Here is a 24,521-nt window from a genome sequence, read left to right on the forward strand (position 1 = left end):
TTTTTTCTTAGTTTTACAACATTTAAAAATAAGTTACATTATATATTATGGCTTTCTCATTTAGTGGAAGAGTGCCACCATGACTTCAAGCACTTGATGTTTTAACTAATTAACTCACCACATTTGCAGACTTCCCTTGCTTGAGACTTAGTGATTTCATGAAAAGAACGAAATATTAGTGAGAAAATTAAGAAGCCTTCAGAACAATTTAAATAGCAAAAAGCACTTCTACAGAAGAGACTTTTCAGAGGAATTTATAACTGAACTCTAAAAAATTTAATTCCATTATTAAATGAAATTAAATTGATGTTTTAATTGAATTTAGTCTCTTGGCTTATAAAAAACAGGCCAAGGTAAATTTCTCACGAACTTCAGCAGCCAGGATTCGATACTGAGCTTCACTTCAGTGCACTTACACACAACTATGATAACATTACAACACTGACGTAATAATTTCTCCTCAATGCCATTTGTTATGTGACTCATACACTCAAGACATTAGTTAAGTTTGGTTTGCAGCTGACCTCAAAGAAAAAGGCTGCAATAATGCTAAACCACAGTCAAAACTGTAACGCAACTGCTCAATATTAAGCATGGGCCTCCGTGCATTAAAAAGAACTGGAGGGGGGAGAGAGCAAAGGTGCTTAAATCAGACTGAAGGACAGCATTCACACAGTGTTACGTTATATGGCTGAATATAATTATTTTTTGAAGTCTAAGGCTGCGTTCAAACTGGGCAAACTATGACAATATCCAAACGTGTTGGTAAAAACAGGTTTCTAGATTCACAGCTGAAGTCGTGCAACTAAAAAAACAACACTATGCAGTTGAAGTAGTGTTTGCAACAACAAAGTTCATGGCAGACAGGTTTCAGAGTTACACACACAACAAGCAAGGTGATGAGCACTGAATTTGGGAATATGTTGAAACTTAGTTTTTACTTGACCAAAGAGTTGCCAGCTGAATAAGATTAACTAAATACTGCAGGCTCCGTGTCACGTGGAAGATGAGCCTTCTCTCTCCTTCTCTAAGAAAAATAGCTGAAAGGCAAGCTACAGTGATTGTTTCTGTCAGCTATAAAATACAGGAACAGATAGAAAAGTCGGTATATCAAAAAATTCTTATAGAAAAAGCATCTGTCCTATTTTGGTTTTGCTTATAAAAAGGCACTTCACGTATCACTAAAACTCTGATAAAGTAGTTATCCTTTCAGCTTCTCTATTCGAAGGATGTATTTCAAGATTGTAAGCATGCCTAGGCAAACTTTCTTAATGCGGTATTTATCTGTTCAAAATCTTATCATTTCATACAGTATCTGACACCATTTAGAAAAGATTCACGTTCAAGATAATAGCAGGTCTTCCCACAGTGCTTCAGTGATGATGGACGACCTGTCACAAGCAACGCACCATACGCAGCGAGTTCATGCTAACAAAGTTAGCGGTGGGAATCTTTCAGAAGTGAGTCCTCAGTCTTTTGTTTTCCTCTCGTAGTCTCTCAATTTCAGCTACCAAGCTTTCATTTACAGAATATCTTTCAAGTAAGGCATGCATTTCATTCTAAAGAAAAGAAAAAAGCCCCAATAAGCAACCGTACAATTTTTTTTTCCCCATCCATTTTCATATCCCTTTGGAAAATTAAATAACCTAAATAATACTGTTTTTAAATTTCTGGTAAGGAAAGTAATTTTTTTTTTTTTTTTAAACATACAGTATTTTGATTATTAATACATTAGTGAATGTTTTATCAAAGTCTATTCTGCATTTCTTTAGGATGAGATTCTGCTAATGCAGGTCCCATTAAAATGTTTGGTATTGAGAGGAGGTCTTTTCACTGCTGATCTAAAGAACTCAGTTTCTTAGAAAGGAGAAGTTAAAGGACACAGAACACAGTGCAGCATGCATGTGGTAATTGTAAGTAAAGCAGTCCATTTAAACTCCATCTACCTCCTACTTAGCCCTGCTCTTGGTCCTTTACGAAGGACAGCTAAATTTGATTCCCTTTCATCATAACTCCTGAAATATGGAATTGATGATACCTGTTTTATACATATGTTTACTTATTAAACACAAAATAGTTTAACAGATTGCATTTCCTAACATTTTCTCCCATCTTCACTTTCATGTTCTTAATAAGCAAAAATTGATTTCCAGTTTTGACAGAATAGTTGCCACACTTTGGTATTACTAGAAATGAAAACTATTAAGACCCTCATTGGGCCAAGAAGGCCAATGACATTGTGGCTTGCATCAGAAATGGTGTTACCAGCAGGAGCAGGGCAGTGATTGTCCCCCTGTACTCAGCTCTGGTGAGGCTGCTCCTCGAGTACTGTGTCCAGTTTTGGACCCCTCACTGCATGAAAGACATTGAGGCCCTGGAGCGGGTTCAAAGGAGGGCCACAAGGCTGGTGAGGGGTCTGGAGCACAGGGCTTATGAGGAGCAGCTGAAGGAGCTGGGATTGTTCAGTCTGGAAAAGAGGAGGCTCAGGGGAGACCTTACTGCTCTCTATAACTGCCTGAAGGGAGGTTGTAGTGAGCTGGGGGTCAGCCTCTTCTCTCGTGTAACTGGTGACAGGACCAGAGGGAATGGCTTCAAGCTGCACTAGGGGAGATTTAGGCTGGACATTAGGAAATACTACTTATCTGAAAGAGTGGTCAGGCAGTGGTGGTGGGAGGTGGTGGAGGTCACCAGGGAGGTGGTGGAGTCACCGACCCTGGAGGTGTTTAAGGAATGTTTGGACCTTGTGATGAGGGACATGGTTTAGTGAGAACTATTGGTGATGGGTGGATGGCTGGACTGGGTGATCCTGTGGGTCTTTTCCAACCTTGGTAATTCTGATTCTTTATACATACCAACTGCATATGGAATTGTTTGATCATCTCCACCTGCAAATTCACAATATCTCGATGGCATGCTTCTCTGGGGAAAGAATTACAGAAGGATAATGCTTAATTTTATTTAGGAAGCAGCAATTATCTCCAGTGCTGAGTAACCGGAGCTCTACTTCTTCACCTTTGCGACATTATGAAATATCAGCCTAAAAACATTTAAACCACACAGCAGACTCCCCTACCAGTTATTTTCTGGAAGATTTTAACTTTGTTTAGGAACTTTTCCATTTAGAAACAGAAATACGTACAAGGTGATATCAAGATGGCTTTTTCACTTGCAAGCTGTTAACTTATAATCCTCATTTTTACCATGCAAAGCTGATTTTCATTTCCTAGATCACAAGCAACATGGTGAGATACTCATCTGCTACTAAAAAGATATAACTTCAGTGCATCTCCCCCGCAACCCTTCACAAAAAAAAAGCAGGCGAGTTCATATGCTTCTCCTGAAGACTGGCAGTGCCAATGCCCTGTGCTAAGTACTGTGGTATTGGTATCACCGATATGACAAAGTAAGGTACCTCCTAAGTTGTCACACATGGATCACTGTCCCTTCCTAAAACATACAGCATACACAAAAGGGTCTATGATCTTCATCTTCAGCTTCCACATGTTGTTGTGCTGCAGAACTCCTACTAGAGGCAAAACATTTTTCTCATGTATGTTAAGCACAGATGCCATCTTAGAGACCAGAAATGTTGGCTGTTTCCCAACAAAGCTCAAGAGATGAGTGGGTTTTTTTCAATTCAAAGAAATTGTGAGAAACACAATCTCCCTAACTCCACATCTCAGACACTGGAAGTAGAAATCTAACTACTTACTTTCCAATAGTGAGATGCCAAAAAACAAACTTTAAAGAGAAAGGAAACTCAATCCATAAAATGCATTTTAAATCATGAGAAAGTTTTCAAATCAGACGTGCAATTATAGCCAAAAATCCCCAGCAGAGTTTTACAACATGATATTCTTATTCAAAGCTATTTAATAACAATCAATGTATTCTTCCACCAGCAGATACAGACATCCATAGCATGTGGACCTCTTAAGATGGTTTTGTGTTGCTTTTTGTCATCAAGACAGCAACGCCTCCCCTGCCCAGCAATTGTTTTCCTCCCTCTCTTTGTTTCCTACATGTTTTAGGAAAGGAAAGTGACTCTATAATCCTTACCTAACCCTTCCAACTCAGGATATTCTATGAATCTATGATTTACAGCACAAAAATCCTTTTTATGCAAAGCTTTGCCAACAGAAATATACAAAGTGATTTACCTTCCACATGCAAAGCAAACAACAATCAATCAAAGCCAACACAAATCAACTGTCCAACAAATCAACCGTGCTCTTCACAGTATCAACTTTAAGAGAAGAAATTTCTCCTGCTAGGACTACAAGGAAGGGAAAGAAGTCAGCATAGGGCTGCATTATGCACCTCATTATGCAGATAAATTTACTGTTTGAGAATTATTCAGTCACTCTGGAAATATGTTAGCAAAGTGACACATACAAAAAATATTCAGAGACATCAATCTAATTAAACACTCACGCTGTTCAAAATAAAGTCTCATACCTAGATTTTCAAGATTAAGGCTATTCATGGTGTCATCTCCTAATGCGAGTAAGAAATATGCTACAGCAAAAGTTAAAATATCTTACATGTCACTGAAAACAAAGTGTTCTGCATACATATCAGTACCTGAAGTCATCCAGTGTTTCTTGTATCATATTCTGAATGAAGTTTATTTGGATTGATGTCAGAGGTGCATTTAGTCTGCTACTCCCAATGGTTTCTACTATTTTCTCTGACAGTGAGTTGGCAACTCCAGTAGTGACAGGTGAAGTTATCTTTGGACCTTTACAATTAACAAGAAATGCATAAGGATACAAATTTTGAACAAGTTTTTTCATGCACAGATAGAGATGTCCTAAGAGAGCTATCTGGATTTACAGAGGAATCCAGACTGAGCGTTCTGTTTTAATGTTAAGTCCATTTTAAGGTTTTGCATCAGTTCGCAATGAACCACATTTACAACTGGACTGAAGAAAAAAAAAAAAACCCACAAAGAAAACCAATCAACTTACTTGTTGAGGTAGTACCATTTACTGCCAGATCATATGCAGGGTGGGCCTGAATATTCTTCACCAGTCGCTCATTTGTTTCAAGACTCTTGATAGCAGTGGATGCTGGTGGAGGAGGACTTAAAGCTCCAGATTCTGCATTGACTGAGCTCAACTTTGAAAGCTGAATATCAAAATCAGAAACACAACCCTACTTATTACAATTATCGAACTGCGTTTGAAAACTAAGTTAAACATCACTTGAAAAGCAAGTTTCCAAGAACACACAGCTTTCAAATACTTTTGGTTCTAAGAAACTACTGATAAATAAATGTTTTTTTTTTCCTTCTAGTAACACACTTTAAAAATTGATTGCTAAAATGTCTCAAAATTGCTTCAACTGCAAACACAGAGAAAGGAGTGCAAAAAGACCAGCACTTTAAATTTTCACATCAAACATCTTGAGCCAAAGTTTAAATATCACTCCTAGTAAACCCAGACCTCTCAAAAAGAAAACAGAAGAAGCCACGGTCTCGGCATTAGCATGTCAGAGGTATCTCAAAAAAGAATTTTGGCAGAGAGAACAGGGAGAGGAGCTGCTGGACTCGACCTAATAAACAATAAAGAAACATACTGATGCAATCTATTAATGATATTTTTGAATGTGTTATTGTTATTAGAAAAATCAAAGATATTCTACAAGTTAGCCCAGTTTTGTCTCACATGAACTTTTGTAATCTGAGTTTAATAGGAATATACAACTATTTTGCATTGCTGAAAGCCAACATACTTCAAACTGAACATTTCACATGTTGTGTCAGTGCAAGAAGAACTGAAAAAGATTAGTTGGGATGCTTAAGAATCTTTCCTTCAAGTAGAAATACTTCTGTCAGATGCTAAAAAGCACTCATAACAAGAATTGGCACAGTATACCTGCTTTAAGGATTCTTTAGTTTCTTGTTTTCCAAGATTCATTTTTTTAATGTCAGTCTCTGGATGTTCTTCTTCTTCTTTAATTGGAGATCCCACTAGTGCATGCAATGGGCTAGACCGTATCCCTTGCGTGCTACTGCCCACTGGGTTTCTTTTTACTGGAAAGCCTGTGGTGAGCTGCGGGAGAAAATCCAAACCTGAAAGGTAGGACTGAAAATCCAGACCTAAAATGAGAAGGGAAGGGTTAAACACACAAATTTTAAAAGAGAAAAAAAGAAGAAAACAAAAGCAAAACACAATCACACAAAGAAATGATAACAAAAATAAGCCCACATATCCGCAAAAACAAGAGAGTTCACCCAAAAACGCAGCCCACCAAGAAAATGAATCCCCAAATTCTCCTTATGCTGTCACTATCCACTTGAAAGTAACAAAATAAAAGAAGCCTCTATACACCACTACCAATTTCCTATAAGGACAGCAAAACTACTTTAAGACCATATTCTTGATTTCCTGTTATCACATGTTGAGTCTTAACTCCTCAGCAAATTAGACAATTTCCAGAAAAGCTCATCAAGTTCATCTGTTTCAGTGTCTGCTTGCATCATTTGACATCTTTCTGTGGTTATGATGAAGTTAGCATAGAAGAATGAGCATTGGCTTCCAGTGACCACAAAGAAAAACATACTCAAAATATCTTTATCGTCTCCTTTTCCTGGAGGATCTTCATTTGCTTTAGATGCAATAATATCTACAAAACAGCAGAACATACACAGTTCTTTAATGAAATGAATATTTATGAAGTTTTCAGATAATTGTATTCAGTTAATAATTAAAGATAAATTAAGAGACCAAGTGAGTATACACAGGTCAAAATGTAATGCTATGCAGATAAATTTTTTATTTTTTTTTAAAAACAGATTTCAGTATTAGCAACTTACCATCTCTGACAGGAGAAAACACATCTCCTAAACTACTTCGACCCAAGTCATCGAAATTATTTAAATCTGCGCTTTTCCCATTATCTGTTTCTTTCGATGGAATCACATCCAGGCTGCAGCTATGGGGAAGGCCTTAAAAGGACAATAACACTCAGTTAGTGACTGACAGTTTCAAAAATAACATGCGTTATCCCTAAATAAACTCACAGCAAGCCTCATGCCTGCTAAGTTCAGCAAGTACTTCAGAACATTCTACACATTCGGATTAGAAGGACGACTTGAACTTCCTCATATGAGCTGTCATCACAGGTGAATATCGTAGAATCATAGAACGGCCTGGGTTGAAAAGGACCACAATGATCATCTGGTTTCAATCCCCTGCTATGTGCAGGGTCGCCAACCACCAGACCAGGCTGCCCAGAGCCACATCCAGCCTGGCCTTGAATGCCTCCAGGGATGGGGCATCCACAGCCTCCTTGGGCAACCTGTTCCAGTGTGTCACCACTCTCTGTGTGAAAAACTTCCTCCTCATATCTAACCTAAACCTCCACTGTCTCAATTTAAAACCACTCCCACTTGTCCTATCACTATCCACCCTTGTAAGCCATTCCCCCTCCTGTTTATACGCTCCTTTCAAGTATTGGAAGGCCACAATGAGGTCTCCCTGGAGTCTTCTCTTCTCTAAGCTAAACAAGCCCAATTCTCTCAACCTTTCCTGATAGGAGAGCTGCTCCAGCCCTCTGATCATCTTAGTGCCCTCCTCTGGACCTGCTGCAAGAGCTCCACGTTCTTTCTCTGTTAAGAGGTCCGAAGCCTGGAGTCAGTAAATATGACTAAGAGATATTTAGTAACAAAGATTGAGCTGATTTCTCTCTTTTTAAAAAGCTGTGGAACTGGATAATACATTCATTTCAGCTAAATTTGCTTCATTAATCATGTCCGTTCACAATGTAACAGGTGAAATAGCTAGCAAATGCAGCTTCTGCTGAGAAAAGTGATCACATTCAGAATATCAACATTTGAACTGATTCTGCAAGAAAGGAAATCTGCTTCAGTAGGCCATTAAGGGGAACTCCATGAAGTATCTACATTAAAGCTTACCTAATGGCAGGATATTATCTGCTTACTTCTAATATCAGATAATCAGAGTGGAATTACAGCTGCAGATAAAAGGAATTTTCCCTAGACTGTCACCACTCCACATCCAAGACCCATTCCCGCCCCAGTCCAGGAGAGAAGTTATCTTTCAGACATGTAGCATGGACAGCTGTCTGCAGAACAGAAACATATCTTAAAAGCAAAAAAGGAACACCAAAGTAATCATTCAAACTACAGTTTTTAAACTAGGAATTCACAGAGCAGTGAACTGAACTGCTAACATAACCAAGCAAATATTTTTCACAGTTTACTATGCTTTAAAAACTGGATTGGGAGTATAAGCAAAATGTTACTCCACCCTCACTGAACTCTCAACTCCAACAGTGCCTTTATTTTGCTTGAGACCTATGCAAAATGCATTAGCACTGGTCGACACCATAATAAGCCTCCTACGAATCAACAGCCTATAAATACAAAAGCTTTATTTAGCAACTACTTTATTAAAATTAAAACAGTTTATAAACCTATAGCCACTTCTCTGTATGGGATTACTTGTTCAAGTGATCCAAGTATAACTATGAATGGATGAAACTACATGATCTTTGAGGTCCTTTTCAAACTAGGCAACTCTATGATTCTATGATCTTCCTAACTATACTTCCTTCACTTTACAACCTGAATATTTTGCTTTACAAAACATGTTTTATTTGATAAACCTTTATTTTCTTCAAACGTGAACCTGTTATGAATGGTCCTATTTAAGGGGTAACAGTCATCACGCTTTTGAAGTGTAATGGCAACAAGAGATAATAAACTATAAATTTTTTACCTTAAATAAAATTTTTCACACTTTCACATTAATGTTGATTACCAACTCTTCTTGAATACATAGGAATCATTTTACTTCACCTCACAATTCATTGCATGCCCAAGGGAGGTCATTAATACATGTCCCTGTGGACTGCAGTGGATTATTGCCTAATTAGTGTTGCTAAATGTATTTCTTCTTATTTAAAAAGTGTGGGAAAAGTGCTGTTGCTTCAGAACAGCTTAAGGAATCTCCAAGAATCAAACTAACAGTTACTGATGTGACCATATTTTAAGAACTCCTGAATTAACTAAAATTAAGAGTACATTCCACACAGTGGCAGAATTTTAGAATAACACTTAGAATTCTTACCAAAAATACTTGTTAATTTCAGAAGCAAAAATAGCAAGCACAGTTATACAACTAATCATACTTACAACTACATTTAACACTTTCCTATCGTGTGACGTAAGATTAATACAGCACAGTTCTCACCTCGGTTTTTGTTTTGTGGCTTTGTTTTGTTTTGCCTGTGCATGTGTTTGGTTTAGTTATTTGATGAGGTCTGTTGCTCCAATTTATTAACAGAATTGCAAATCATTAGCTCTGCATTCCATACAGACTTTGTGACCCAAAGTATATTATAAACATAAGGATAATTTGCAAGAAAGCAAAACACGGAAGAGTCCCACGGTGTCATCATGGAACTTGTCCTTTAATACTTGTATGTGTGTAAGTAGTCTATAATTCTGGACTTGAAGCAAGAGTTTCTAAAGTAGGACCTCGTTCATTCCCCACAGTCTCAAAGCCTGTTCAATGCAGCAGGGGAAGCTGAAGAAGGTACAGATGTGCATGCACATACATTTCTTCTTTCAAGTAAATGCCCTTCCCTCAGTGTAATTTTTCTATTGTAATGGTCAAAGCATCAAATACTCCTCCTATCTTCCACATTATACCAAATATATAAGAGTAGGAAGAAGGCACTACCTGTTTTATCCTGAAGAACCTCTCCCCCTTTACTCTCATTTGTCAATGTCAGATGGGAGGAAATAGCTGCTGATGCCTGAGAAGCTAGATTTCTGATGCCAGTATTTGGAATTCCTGCAAGATTACTACCAGCTTTGACTTCTGTTCTTTTGGGTACAGGTTTACTTGAGGAACCCTTAAGGCTAGCCTGAGGAAAAAAAAGAACAAAGTAAGAGAAGTTACTATCCTATCAGTTAGAAAAATATAAGCCAATATTCTTTCTGTTTCAAAACACTAAAATCTGTTCAATTTGCAAAATCTACCTAGGAGATGCTTTAACAAACATATGTATGTATGTATGTATTATGATATATATCATTCTGGATATATCATATATATCCATATCATGGATCTGCAAGAGAATTCCAATAGAACTGAAGGTGACAATGAACTGGTACTAGCCAATTATAATCCTAGGCTTAGACATAGCAACAACAAGAAATTACATTATTAGTAGAAGTTGCAATGGGATAGTCAAACACCAGCAGCAAGCAAGCTGGAAGAAGAAGAAAGTCTTGGAGCAGTTAAAAAGAAAATACACTTCAAACATTCTCTCCCACCTCCAGCGAATTGGCATTTATGTTTTTTGGATCAAGTAGAGCCTACTCAGGTCTTGGAAGAACCTCTTAAGCCTTCTATACTATTTAATCAAGTTCTCCACAGGCAAAATACTTCAAGCTGGGCTGCTGTGTGTCTTCCCCTTAAGTAAAAGGGGTTAGTACAGATCTTTGTGCTACTGTCTGCAAATCCATTTAGGATGCCACAGACTGATCTGCAACGGCAACATATTCACACCAGGAAGTTTAAGATTAAAGTTTCACTCATCTCTATGTTGAAAATTAGAAGGAAAAAAAAAAAATGTCATTAACATTCTCTTGCTCACATGAGACCGAGCGATTTATAAAGCTCTTATTTCCATGTTGTATGAATCATCTTTGCTGGCATTTATAATGCTTAGAAACTCATTACTAACATTTCTCAGATCTTAAACTTACATTTTGCTTTTATTAATCTACACACTGCATAATAAAAAGGAGAATTTTTGGTTTGGGTTCTTCATGGGTTTTTTTTTTTTGGCTTTTACCTTGGAAAAAGTGCTACTGAACTGAAGACGTATGCATGTCACACAGCCTTTGTGAGCAATAACTGTTTTCACTGGTGATGTCAGTTTCCTCAAGTCATACTGGCAGATTTTTCCCCGGGAACTTCCTATAGTCAAAGTAGTACCATCAGGCATGAAGTTCACTGTTGTCAGAGGATGATCTGCTACTATTGTTGTCAGTAATCTTCAAACAGGAGAAAGAATAGGAGAAAAGCCTTTAGACTTCTTCATCACAGTGTTAATTTTACTATTAGACTGTTCAAAACACAGTACCTATTAAAAAACAGCTTTAAGAATTCAACCACAGGTCAGCAGTTGAAGTCCTCTTGTGCCAAATAAATTCAGTGAAATACCTTAAGAAACAGTGGCTTAGACATACTAAGTGTTGAAGCTTAACCAGTGAGGAACTGTATGTGCTCCAAAAGATTTCATCTTCAAAGCAACCGGTTTGACATCATCATTTCTAGCATCAACCACACTGCACATATCCTTCAGTTGCTCAGGTCTGTCACTTCTAACCTCCCACTCCAGAAGAAGTTCAGGTCTGTATTTGAATCCTTCTACTACAGCCGTCCAAGCTACAGCCAAACACTTGCTTTTATTCAGCTAGACTAACAGCACACTCCAGACTAAAATCAAAGTCCCATGAAAACACTTACTACCCCATTCTCTTACTTTACAGCCCCATCACCTCCTTTTTCATCCAACACCCTGTCCATATTTAAGGCTTAGCAGTTCTGTGCACCTTACAACAGCTGTGTCTTGTACTGCAAACTAAAGAGCAGGCAAGCTAAGCCCAGGTGGCTGCAGGTCCTCACAGGCTATACTGGCCACCACAGAAGCCAACGACTCTCCAGCAATAAGAAAAGCCCATACTTAAGCATTTGCAAGTGGTCACTCATGCAGCACTTCAATTAGTTTCCATTTTAATTAAAAAAACAAACTAACAAAAAAAAAAAAAACAGAAAGGGTTTTGGAACAGGTTCTCCAGCAGCAATGCATCAACCACTTCAACCACTCTGAACACAGTCTGAATTTAATATTTAATGTCATAGCTGGACGTGCTTTTTCAGCTCATAAAACGTTCATGTCCAACAAAAAATCAAAGGTCTTTAAGATACTTACTTTTTACTTGAAGTGTCATAGAGATTAATTCTTTTATCCAAACCTACAGTTACAAGGAGCAACTCATTTACTGGAGAAAAGCAGATTTCTGAAGCTGGTGCTTTATGGGTGTTTTCAAAATTACGATACGGATTCTGAGTATTTACATCCCACAGAGTTACATTCCCACTGTCAGAAACACTGCCCAACAAGGACTTCTTAAAGGATGAGTATTTCAAATGTCGAATAGGCTGTGAGATAAACACAAATTTTAGTACCACCATTAGACATCACTGAATTACCTTAAGCACAGGCATTAGAAATACAGACGTTAAGCTAAATTACTCTACAAAGGCTGGCCACTCTACACACACAAATGTAATGTTCATTCTGCATTATAATTCCCTTTTTTACTGTCAGGGCAGCATGTGCCCCGATCAGCAAAACAGTGGATGAGAAAAAAAAACTGGAAAAGTTTCTTCATTTTGAGTACGTAAGAGGTCAACATATACATCACATCAAAAAGTTGTTTAGTTCCCCTGCACTGATTAGGCAAGTATGAAGGTCCTGCAGGAGACTTCACTCTGAGGGCTAGGACCGTGAAACTGGATAATATGTGAGGCTCAATAACATGAAGCCTTGTTATCACCAGACAATGTAATATATGAACTTACCTGTATTTCAGAAGCAGATAAGTATTTTGTTCTCACCATCTTGCTCCAGAGGATGCCTCAAAACCTCACTGCACTAATATTAAATTACAATACTCAATCTCTAGCTCAGTTTTATTTATGGCTCACTTGCACTAAATTCACTGCAGTGACAGCAATAGCATCACACTTAAGCTGTTCCTAGTTACCATCCGTCAGACTCCCTGCAACATTTGCAGTCTGAATCTCCTGAAAATGGACAATCAAAAATTCGTTATGATCATGAAAACACTTGCTACTGCCTCTCCAAACACAGTAACAGTTCCTTTGTATACTGCAAACAGCTTTCTGATGCATCTTAGATTGCATGTTTTTTTGTGATCCTCTGTTTTGGTTGCTGATTGCCGTTTTATCATAGAACCATTTGAGTTGGAAAGGAGCCTTAAAGGCCATGTGGTCCAGCTCCCCAGCAATGAGCAGGGACACCTACAGCTGATCAGGGTACTCAGAGCATCCCCAGCCTGACCTTGCATGCCTCCAGGGATGGGGCATCCACCACCTCTCTGGGCAATCTGTGCCAGTGCCTCACCACTCTTACTGTAAAGAACTATCACAACAGACCCTGCTAAAGAGCCTGTCCCCCTTTCTTATAGCCCCCCCTTTAGATACTGAAAGGCTGCCCTCGGGTCTCCTTAGAGCCTTCTCTTCTCCAGGCTGAACAGCCCCAGCTCTCTCAGTCTGTCCTTACACAGAGGTGTTCCATCCCTTGCATTATTTCTGTGGCCCTCCTTTGGACACACTCCAACAGGTCCCTGTCTCTCCTGTACTGAGGACTCCACATCTGGATGCAGTACTCTAGGTGACACCTCACCATCACAAAGTAGAGGGGCAGGATCACTCCCTCCCCACACTGCTTTTGAAGCTCCAAGGAGACCTTTTGCTGCAGCCTAGGATACAACTGGCTTTCTGAGCTCCAAGAGCTGCTGGCTCATCCAGCTGCCATCCTCAAGTCCTTTTAGGCAGTTTTATGATCAATAGGTCCTTTTCCTTGGAAACTTTCAGGATTTTTTTATACTGTCACAACTTCTTACTCTACTTTCTAGCATAACCCTCATCACAATGCACTGTACTAAACATTATCCTATTTTTCTCTTCATTTTACTAGAGATATTTGTTGGATTGTACGCCTCCAGCATAATTTCTAGCATTTATACTGCATGTCTCACTGGAAGCGTAGGTGCCTAACAAAGGAGAGGTGCCCTCAACTGTGTATTCAAGCAAGACAGAGTATGAATTGATATAATTAACATGAACCACTACTAGACATGATGGAGACATTTTTTACTGGCATCTTTCAATTTGTCTCCATAGAGTAAATGAATTACATGATCTACATGGGACACATTTCCATTCCTCACAATTCTCTAACTTACTTTCAAATCCCTCCCTTACTGCCCCAACATCTGCTCATGTTCTATGTTTGCCTTCTTCCATCCCTCTGCCCACCACTTTTATTCTCTCAGCTCTCCTCAAACCTGCCTTGTTATCCTTTCAAGCCTTCCATTTTCATTCCTAATTTTCCTCCTCCTCAAGCCCAGTTATCATGTCTTTCATATGACATACCCTTCCCATATTATCTCCACTTCACCCTTCTCATTGAAGTCATTGTACTTCCTCAGAGCAGTTTCAGTTCAACTTTTGTTGACAGAAGACGTGTGAGGTGTGAGGAAAGCTCCCATTCACTCCTCACTGTCACTGATCAGGTCAACAACAAGCTTCAAGCTTCTCTGGTGTTAAGGCAACTGCTAAAACATACTCGAGGAAACAGGAGGCTTAAATTTGTGGCCGAAACTCAAACACACTTAAGCACATTGCTGAATAGAAGTGGGTGTCTGTTTTCTAAGCTAGCAGGAAAAATCACTTCAAGATTATTTAGAACGCAGCAGTGATTTGTTAAGAGCCACTTTCGGGAGCTAAAGCTGTCAAGGCTACAAAGAAAAGAGCAGATATGAGGAAAGCTTCACTGCACCTCAAGTACAGCTCCTGGTGATTCCTGCTAATTCTGCATGCATAGAACTTCCATAAATGTTTTTAGCACAAGGTGCTGAACGGGCAAAGAAAAAACAAAGCCCTCTTCAGAACACTACAAATCGATGCAGCACAAAGCACACACATCTTTTTGCCTTAGCTGTGACTGAAGTAGACATTCTGCAGGAAATGGAAGTACATTTAACTTCACACCTCACAGCAAAACAGGCAGACCAGGCTTCAGACAATGGTTATCCCATTGCTCAGGATTGCCCGCACTCAGGGTTTTCCACCGTTGGGAAACAAATGACACACTCAAAAGTAAACACAAAGTCCAGTGCTATCAATTATCTCGTTTAAAGATAAAGAAACTACACTACCTCCTTTCACCTCAGTGAGCCTTGTAAGCGAGAAGGCAGCTGTAAACCCAATTGATAGTTTAAAAAGCTGAGGGCTATTTCATTATCCGAGGTGACCAAAACTCCTCACATCTCAGCCAGCTGATCAAACAGCTAAACCAAATCCTGTTGCTAGGAGAACAGCAAAAGGCAGCGAAGACTTGAACAATCATTATGCTTCAAAACAAACTTTAATTCAACCTCACAACAGCAAGCAGATAAGAATCTGGTAGTCTTAATGAATACCAACAGCAAAGACAAATTATGGGATCTGCAAACAATTCGGTGTAAGGACTGAGCTCTAAGAAAGCACAAAGATGTTTCTAAATCAAAATCAATTAATAGAATATAGGCCAATACTCATTTGAAAAGAGTATTGTTTAAAGTCACAAAAAGCACTGCAACCTTGGGCTATTCTGCTGCTTGTAGAGTCCACACAATTACAGAAATTAACTGGCAAGGCAACTACATTCCATCACATGGAATCAAACAGAGACAAGCTCAATTTTATAAGGTTAGTCTGACCTCACATTCCCCAACTGCAGAAAAGTTACTAAGGAGTGGTGACCCTTACTAAGCCAGACAGCTTTGCCAAGACCAAGCAGAACAATACATCGTGTATCTATTCAAGCTCACCCTCAGAAAACTGTGCCCCTAAACTATAAATCAAGTAGAGGCTTTTTAGATTTCTCTAAGGGAACTACACAAGTCTTCATGCATTTGCTTCACTGCGCAATGAATCCTGCAATCCCCCGCAAGTATCAATTGAACTCCCCAACAAAAATAAAACTTCTTTGCACAAAAGAACGGAGATCATTAGTAGGACATGAGATAAGCTGATAAACCGGGACACCCAAGCAGCCATCACATTACAAAATCACAACTCAATTCCATTTTAAATTAAGACCGCAATCAAATAACTGTCCCGGCTTAAAACATGTTAGAGGCCCTTTAGAAAGCGAACAGTAGCTCTGTGCTCGCAATTACTTTGATTTAACACTTCAGAGATCTTTAGCCATCTTAAAGGTCACTCAGCTTTGCAGCAGGCCTCTTGATTTCATCTGCCAAAATAGCTATTCACTGCATCACTTACTCCTAATCACTTCTGGGTGGAAAGAGGAGAAATCTATCAAACAGGTTGATGCAAATCATCCTTACCAGAACTTAATTTTCCAACTAACTAGCAGAACAATCCCCACTCTAGATATTCATCTCAGCCTTTTAATCCACCCGTGGATATTCCTGCAGTCCTTGTCTCACATCCGTGTTTTTCACAGCAACAATCAAATCAGAAAAATGAACTGACTAGACAGATGGATTTTTAAGATCAAGCCAAGCATGAAGTACAATTTTGCTTCAATATAACTATGAGACTATGGTGATGGATCAAAGATACTGCAGCACCTGAAAGTAGGGTCTGAACTTAACGGAGATTTTTCAACAGAAATACGCCACAATCTTTGTGATGCTGTAAAGCCATAAGACATTTTTCATCAAGTTATATTGCTCGGGCTAGAAAGGAGAAAAATTTAACTTCCTACTCCATCTGCAATCTAACATTAAAAAATGCTGTTGCAGTAACAGAAAACTATGGCATAACTTCAGTACTCCCCACTACAAAGGTCCCTACACTGGCTCTATGACAGTGGCTCAATAATAAAAAGGGAAAAAAACACTGGGAGCACAACACCTTCATTGCTCCTGAGCTAAAAACCACTGTAAGAACTCACTTTGGAACATCCAGTGGGACAACAGAGCTCCTTCACTATTGCAGAAGCTTTGATAGCAAGCCTTGATATCCTAACCATACTCAATAATTCTGCAATATTTTCTGAGTCTGCGAAAAGGAACTGCAGTGGAAACCCTACCAAGGCCCTTCAATAGTACACACAGTTTTCTATTTGTCTTTCACAGTTTTCCTTTAAACTAGTCATTCAAAAAATCTCACTTAAGTACCTAAGTAGGTAATATAAAACTTCAATGATCTTACTCTGTGAGCAGCTGTGCAATTTTAATCTCCAGATTAAATAAATGTATTATTTTCAAACACAGGCTTACATTCTCATCTACTGTACAGATGGCTCTGCTCAGTTGTAAATCTGATTAATTTGGATAAATCAGAAACCAGGCTACCTATTCTACTCATGGCAACAGACATTGAGTAGAATATTGAAATCCTGCTTTGGTATGTAGAGCTGACTATATTTTGTTCAGTCTTAAGATGCACAGAAGTTTGTTCTTGAGGCAGCAGAGCCTAGAAAATAATATCTGCTGTAAACCGTATAAAAGTAAACATACCTTCTGAGTGGAAAAATACTGACCATGGCCTGAATGGGTGACAAGCCCATGAGAAAGAGCTCATGTTAGCTTGAGAATGCAAGTAAACTGCCTCTCGCTTCTGCACACAGCTAGAAGAAACTTGTTTGTGAGAAACTGCTCTGTAACTGTAAACAAGTCTTGCTGCTTTCTACAAATATATATATATATTTGTATTTATATCATATAATATATATTATATATATATAATATATATATAATATATATTATATAATATATATAATATATTAATATATTTATATTATATATATATATGTATATAGCCACAGCACTAAAGGGTTGTGTGGACATCTGGCTGGCCTGCTGCCACCCCTACCTGCAGGGGGAAACCCCAGGGCAGGCACCCTACCAGCTGGCACCACCATTAACAAAGATTAGGTGGAGACACTACCAGCCAGCTGCCCCCAGTACCCTGAGTACCCTTTCATTAAAGTGCTGGCTGTTCTCTTGCCTCTGTGTACTGTCTTCGAGATCAGTAAGACTCATGCAGAAGCACTGGAGCTTCTGCATTACAGTTGGGGTAGTAGGAAGTCCATAGGAAAATAACACAGGCAAGGGGGAGGGAATTCCTCTGCTAGAGAGAATCCCAGGTCTGTGAGGGTAATCCCAGGTGTAAATGGAACTCCATGTGGTATGCAGTTGTGGAAGTAATAGAGAAGTTGAGACTGTAGCAAGAGTACAAGGATGCACCAAAATCACCACATGAACTCACTGCAGTTCCACAAACCAACAACATCAGCAGAATCGAGCAAGGTCAACAATGAACCAGACCTGACTCAGAAAGGGCAAAACTGTGCTAAGGAGAACTGGCAAACTGGGATTACACCTCCTAGGTTTGGACTTCCATGATACCTATTATTTAAGGCTAGAATAAATAGAGATCCACTTTTTTCCTCCCAATTAAGGCACTCCTAAAAACATTTAAAAAAAAAATAAAACAAAAAAAACCAACATTCTGGCAGCTTTTAAAAATGCAGTACAGCTCTTAATACATACTTCAAATTTCTAAACACTAGATGCAAATTTAAGCTCCACACACAACAGCAAGTTAAAACATACTTAACTTAACATAATTAACAGATCCTACCTGACTGCTGTTATAACCAAAGGGAGCACTGGATAAATTGGTGGTAACGCTGTGTAGGATTATTTCACCACTCAGAGATCCAGAAGCAATGTAGCAATCGTTCCAATTATATGCAACACATGTAACTTCATCTTTATGATCCTGTGGAAAAGGGTAGGAGGAAAAAGGTCAGAACATTCAGAAACAAAATATAAGTGTTTTAAAAAAAAAAATTATAGCAGTGCTAAAGCATCTTTAACTGTGGTCCTAAGTGAGAGCAAATCATCTATTGAAGGGATCATCGAAATTATGCATAGTTGAACATTATAATATTTTTTACATTATAGCAATATTTAGAGAATTCATATTAGATCAGTTAAAAAGAGACAAACAGCCACCAGTTTTGCATTCACAATTTCACTTACCGAGTCATGCCTGGCATTAGCTCTACCACAGTACCCTACAAACAGTGATAGGAGAAGGGGCTTTAACTAAAAGAGGGAAAATTCAGGTTAGATGTTTGGGGGAAATTCTTTACTTAGAAGGCAGTGAGGCAATGGCACAGGTTGCCCAGAGAGCTGTGGGTGCCCCATCCCTGGAAGTTTCAAGGCTAAATTGGATGGAGCCCAGGGCAGCCTGGTGGAGTTGGTGGGGTTGGAATGGATGAGCTTTAAAGTCCCTTCCAACCTCAACCATCATGTGATTCTACAAAACAAAGCATCTTCTTGGTTTGAAGTATCAGAACAGCCATTACCCAAAACACAGCCCTTGAAAAAACACCAGAGAATATCAATATAAATTCTTGAAGTAGGCAGTCTATTCTGAAAATTTCAACATAAGTTATTATAGACTTGTACCCTGAAGTCATCAAGTTAAGCATGGTTATTAAATTTGCAATTTACCATACATAAAAAACACTCAGTTAAATAAGACACACAGGCATTCTAGCTTCTACCTATGAACTTGATCCTACAGATCCATGACAGAGAAAGCACATTATTGCAACTGGCAACAAGTTCTGGAAGTCATGTAATCACAGAATCACAGAGTGGCCAGGGTTGGAAGGGACCTCAAGAATCATGAACCTCCAACCCCCCTGCCATAGGCAGAGCCACCAACCTCCACATTTAATACTAGACCAGGCTGCCCAGGGCCCCATCCAATCTGGCTTTGAACAACTCCAGAGACAGGGCATCCACAACCTCTCTGGGCAGCCTGTTCCAGCACTTCACCACTCATAGAAAGAACTCCCCCCTGACATCCAACCTAAATCTTCCCTCCTTCAACTTAAAACCGTTTCCCTTTATCCTGCTGTTATCTACCCTTTCAAAGAGTTGATTCCCCACCTGTTTATAGGCTCCCTTTAGGTCCTGGAAAGCTGCACTGAGGTCACCCTGCTGCAATGGGGTCTCCAGGCTGAACAAGCCCAGCTCCCTCAGCCTGTCTTCACAGGGGAGGTGCTCCAGTCCCCTGATCATCTTTGTGGCCCTCCTCTGGACCCTCTCCAACAGCTCCCTGTCTTTCTTGTACTGTGGGCTCCAGACCTGGACACAGTACTCCAGATGGGGCCTCACAAGGGCAGAGTAGAGAGGGACAATCACCTCCCTGTCCCTGCTGGCCACCCCTCTTCTGATGGAGCCCAGGATACCATTTGATTTCCAAGCTGCAAGGGCACACTGCTGGCTCATGTTAAGTTTCTCATTCATCAAGACCCCCAAGTCCTTTTTCACAGGGCTGCTCTCAAGGACTGCTCCTTCCAGTCTGTACGGATGATTGAGATTTCTCCAGCCCAAGTGCAAAACCTTGCAATTTGCTGTGCTGAACCTCATTAGGTTCACCCGGACCCACCTTTCAAGTCTGTGAAGGTCCCTCTGAATGGCAGCCTTTCCTTCCACCGTGTCAACCGCACCACTCAGTTTGGTGTCATCAGCAAACTTGCTGAGGGTGCACTCAATGTAAGCTCCAGTCCCACTCCAGCCAAGCTTACCTTAAGGCTACGGTGAACCCTTCTGGATTTGAGATCCCAGATATGAACGGTGCTATCAAGGCCCCCACTGGCAACATACAAAGAACTGGAACTTAAGCTCACACACGTCTGTTTCGCCTGACAGGGAAGGAGGGAAAGGAAAAATTGTACGTTAAAGATAATTAAGAGATCTCCTCAAATTGCTTATAAGCACAGTGATGGTGTTTTCATCTTCATGAATGCACATACCTCACCGACTGATGGATCCATTGGCACACCACAGTCATTGCCAAACATGAAGCATTTCAAGTCCAACCCAATTCGGACATATCTTCAATATTTCAATATTCTAATTAATAAACTCTTCAATGCTACATTCTCCTTTCACCATTTTAAATTATTTGAGCATCTTTTCCTTCAAAATGCATTTTCCCTTTAAATTAGAGGTCTCTAAAGTATAATCATAGACTTCTATTTGTGTAGAGACTCTTCAAAAGAAACTGCTAGGTTTGGGGAAAAAAAAGCCCTCGGAATATTAAGAAGTTGTCTAAGTCATGTACTTCGCATTCCCGAAACATGACAAAGAATACTAAAGCAGCAAACCTCCTAAGTTCACAAAGTGCTTCTTTTTAAAATAATCACTGAAGTAGCAGCTTTTGGAAAAAAAAAAGTCAATCTCAGCAATAGACCCACAGCAAGGACAAATTATTCAGTTCTATCACGTTGAAAATTCACTTTTAAGTTCCTGAGATTTGAAGTAAAGAAGAAAAAAAAAAGAAACCCACACAAGTCCATCTAATTATTGACATGCTTAAACTGGAAATGATAGCATTGGGTTTGTCTCAGATTTGGTGGAATCTCCACAACAAACTGTCCACCTCTGAAAGCGTTTGCTCTGCACACCTAAAAGCCACTCTGCACACCTTCCAGGACTTCCAATGTAAACGAGCACGACAATAAGGAGAACAATTAGAATGGTTTAGAACACAAAAAGCCATTGGAGTAACCCTGCCAAAACCAAGTCTGGCTTCCTGAAGAGTTTATAGTGCCACATGTCCACTCTATATACACTTCTGAACTTTTAACTCCACCAAAATTAAACTGATAATCAACATGCAGAAGAGATGAGATGCAAACAATGTGCGTGCGTGCGTGCGCACACACACACACACACACACACACACACATGCCATACTTACTCCTTCAGCTACTTCAAAAAGTGGAACAGGTTTACTTTTGCAGCTTGACACAGCGATTTTATCCCCAGCAGCTGAAGCACTGACCAGGAAGCTATCTTAGTCACAAGTTATGGATGATAACCGTATCATACTTTCAATTAATACAAGCAATTGTGAGTCTCCCTTACTGAACAGATAGCAGGTGGGCCAAACAAGCTGAAGTACTTCACCTTGAAGGACCCTAGAAATAGAAACACACGGCTAATTAATGAGCTTCCACTAAGAAGCTCTTGCAGCGTTTGCAGTCTTGCTTCCCAATACAAAGCAGAGCAATTTCTTTCAGAGGAGAAATATCTGGCAGATAATGTTTAAGAGCTCTTCCCTGCTAAGGCAGCTCACCCAGCCTGCGTTCCCTTTTAACCCCACACCCCAAATACAAGCTCCTTTAGCACTGGAGTTCAGAGAGACACCTGCTGCTGCTACCAGAACAAATTGAAAAGAGCGAAAAAATTGAATGAGAAGTCCTGCTCGTGATAAATGTTAATTAAACCAGTTTGTCATATTGTTTCTGGAGTACAATGAATACGTTTGCTAGTTTGTCACTCTCTATATGGAGAAGGGGGGAAAAAAAGGAACACCTTTAATTGCACCAAGTAGGTCAAAGTGCTAAGAGAAGTCTCCAGTATACAAATAGAGAGCAAGGAAACTGGCCCTGCACTCTACTCCAAACTATTTGGGTAATCACTCAAATCTGCATCCCCTACATCTTCAGGCTAACACCCATCGTGATTCTATATTTGCTTATTAAGAACGCAGCTCATTGGGCTGGATTTAACACCATAGAATCATTAAGTTGGAAAAGACCACTAAGATCACCTAGTCTAAACAGAAGGATGGTATGCAGAGCGGTGACTGCTATTTCTTTATTTCAAGATGTTTTAGCTTAAAGAACTATGCAGAATGAAACTCAACTCTTTACATCTAACAAGCATACGGAGCAGACGCTCTGTTCAGCTCTGGAGGCAGAGGTAAAGAAAAGAACAAAGCAGGACAAAACAGTGTCTATACTGAAGTTTACTTAACAACAGACATAGATATGTATATGTGTGTATATATAGACACAGTATATATACATAAATACGCACACTTGATGTATAAAGATACACAGATCGTTTCCCTGCCCTTCCTGCTATGCTTAACCTCTGCCTACAGAGTAAGGGGTGAGAGCAGACTGCACTTACATTATGTTTTTTCTCCATAGATACAGAATTTTACCACACCAGCAAATGAGGTGTTTTCAGCCTTGTCAATAAATTCAGCACTACCTTGAAAGTTATCAATGTAATCACCTCATGAAAAAAAAAAATATATCAATAAGTTTTACAGTTGGTTGGCAATCCAGGTACATCACCATCATTAAACATGTGTTAACCTCCTAAAGGAGGATTCACTTCTTCTGAAGCCTTTACCAGCATGAGTTTATTTTGTAAATCATTTCAGCACAAAGAACAGGAGCATAGAGGAATCTTTTCACGCAGTTCGGTCCGACATCAGGCCTGTCATTTACTGCAAGACAAATGGAATGTGATGGCATCTCACAGAGCACCCACAGAACTGTGGCTGAAGCTGTAAAGGATACTATTGCTGGCCCAGCACAGAGAGCTGACGGGATGTGGAGACGTATGTGGGTTGAACTGCTCCACCACAGTCAGAGATGAGGAATCCCATATCTTAATGTCATCCCCTGATGAAGCAAAACGTATGCTTTCTTGCATGGCTGCACCTACTTTGCAAAAAATAATAATAATTAATTAAGAACATACAACAGGTCACTTTACAAGAAGAGGACAACCCCATTCAATGCCGTTTCCTCGAGAAGAAGGTAATTTACTTGGAGCATGAGCTTCTTTTCAAGGCGGCTTACAAATGAAAAAAGCAGGCAAACCTGCCACGCTGCTGAGCGGGGCTGCCGCTGTGAGCCAACGCGCTGTGAGCCGAGGCCCGGCCCGCCAGTCCCAGCCTTGCGAAGTTTACTCCCGTTTCTCCGCCACGCGGGTAACTTCGAGCACCAGCAGCACACACCCCGAGAGGCCTCCAGCCGGGAGCTCTCGCGGGACGCTCCCCCACGGCTTCAGCTCTCCGTTCTTCCCTCAGTCAGAAATAAACTGACCGTGAACCCCCAGGCCCGCAGCCCCGCCCCTCCCCCGGCGCCCCTCAGGACCCGCTCGGGACCCGCCGCCCACCTGCCCCTCCCCGCCCGGCGGAGCCTCCTCAGGGCCCGGGCCCGGCACCACGAGCCGGCCGCGCCGATTGGCTCAGGAGCCGCTGCTCGCGGTTCTCTCCGGGGTCCGGCGCTTACTGCCGACCAATCAGCGCCGCCCCGCCGGGCGGGCTGACTTTCCGCGCCGCGTCCAACTTCACAATCCGTCCCAACAGCCCCCGCGCGCCCCCGCCTCCCGCCGACACTACGGTGGCCCGGAAGGGGCAAGGAGCAGCCGGGCACGGGGTGCGCGCGCGGCGGGACGGGGCGGGGCTGGCGGTGTTCCGGCGATGGGCGGGCTGCGGGCTGGGGGAAGGGGTGCACGGCCCCTCGTTGGGAGGTGCTGGGGAAGGCTGGGGCAGCCTGTGTTAATGGATGGAGCGTGCTGTCCTTCACAGGGGGTGCTGACGCACTGGAACTGGTTTCCCAAGGAGGTTGTGAATGCTCCATCCCTGGAGCATTCAAGGCCAGGCTGGATGTGGCTCTGGGCAGCCTGGTCTGGTGGTTGGCGACCCTGCACATAGCAGGGGGGTTGAAACTGGATGTTCATTGTGGTCCTTTTCAACCCAGGCCATTCTATGATTCTGGGAAACATCTTCATTGGCCGTGGATGTGTGGCCAGGAGCTCCACCAGCTCCAAAAGTGCCCTGACTTCCACTTTCCCCCCGTTTGTGCTGAGG

General features: G+C 40.7%; 1 protein-coding gene across 1 annotated transcript; it reads right to left on the reverse strand.

The window, feature by feature from the left end:
• Positions 1-1,454: 1,454 nt before the first annotated feature.
• Positions 1,455-23,356, reverse strand: NEDD1 (NEDD1 gamma-tubulin ring complex targeting factor; the record flags this gene model as incomplete). Its single annotated transcript, XM_079549042.1, has 14 exons — positions 1,455-1,559; positions 2,853-2,919; positions 4,585-4,741; positions 4,971-5,130; positions 5,880-6,103; positions 6,568-6,630; positions 6,821-6,952; positions 9,714-9,900; positions 10,837-11,038; positions 11,980-12,209; positions 18,459-18,599; positions 20,425-20,541; positions 21,603-21,697; positions 23,221-23,356. The coding sequence occupies 14 exons, from the start codon at positions 23,354-23,356 to the stop codon at positions 1,455-1,457; spliced, it is 2,016 nt and encodes a 671-aa protein (XP_079405168.1).
• Positions 23,357-24,521: the final 1,165 nt, after the last annotated feature.

This window comes from Tetrao urogallus (assembly GCF_951394365.1).
Source record: "Tetrao urogallus genome assembly, chromosome: 1".
NCBI classification, from domain to species: Eukaryota; Metazoa; Chordata; class Aves; order Galliformes; family Phasianidae; genus Tetrao; species Tetrao urogallus.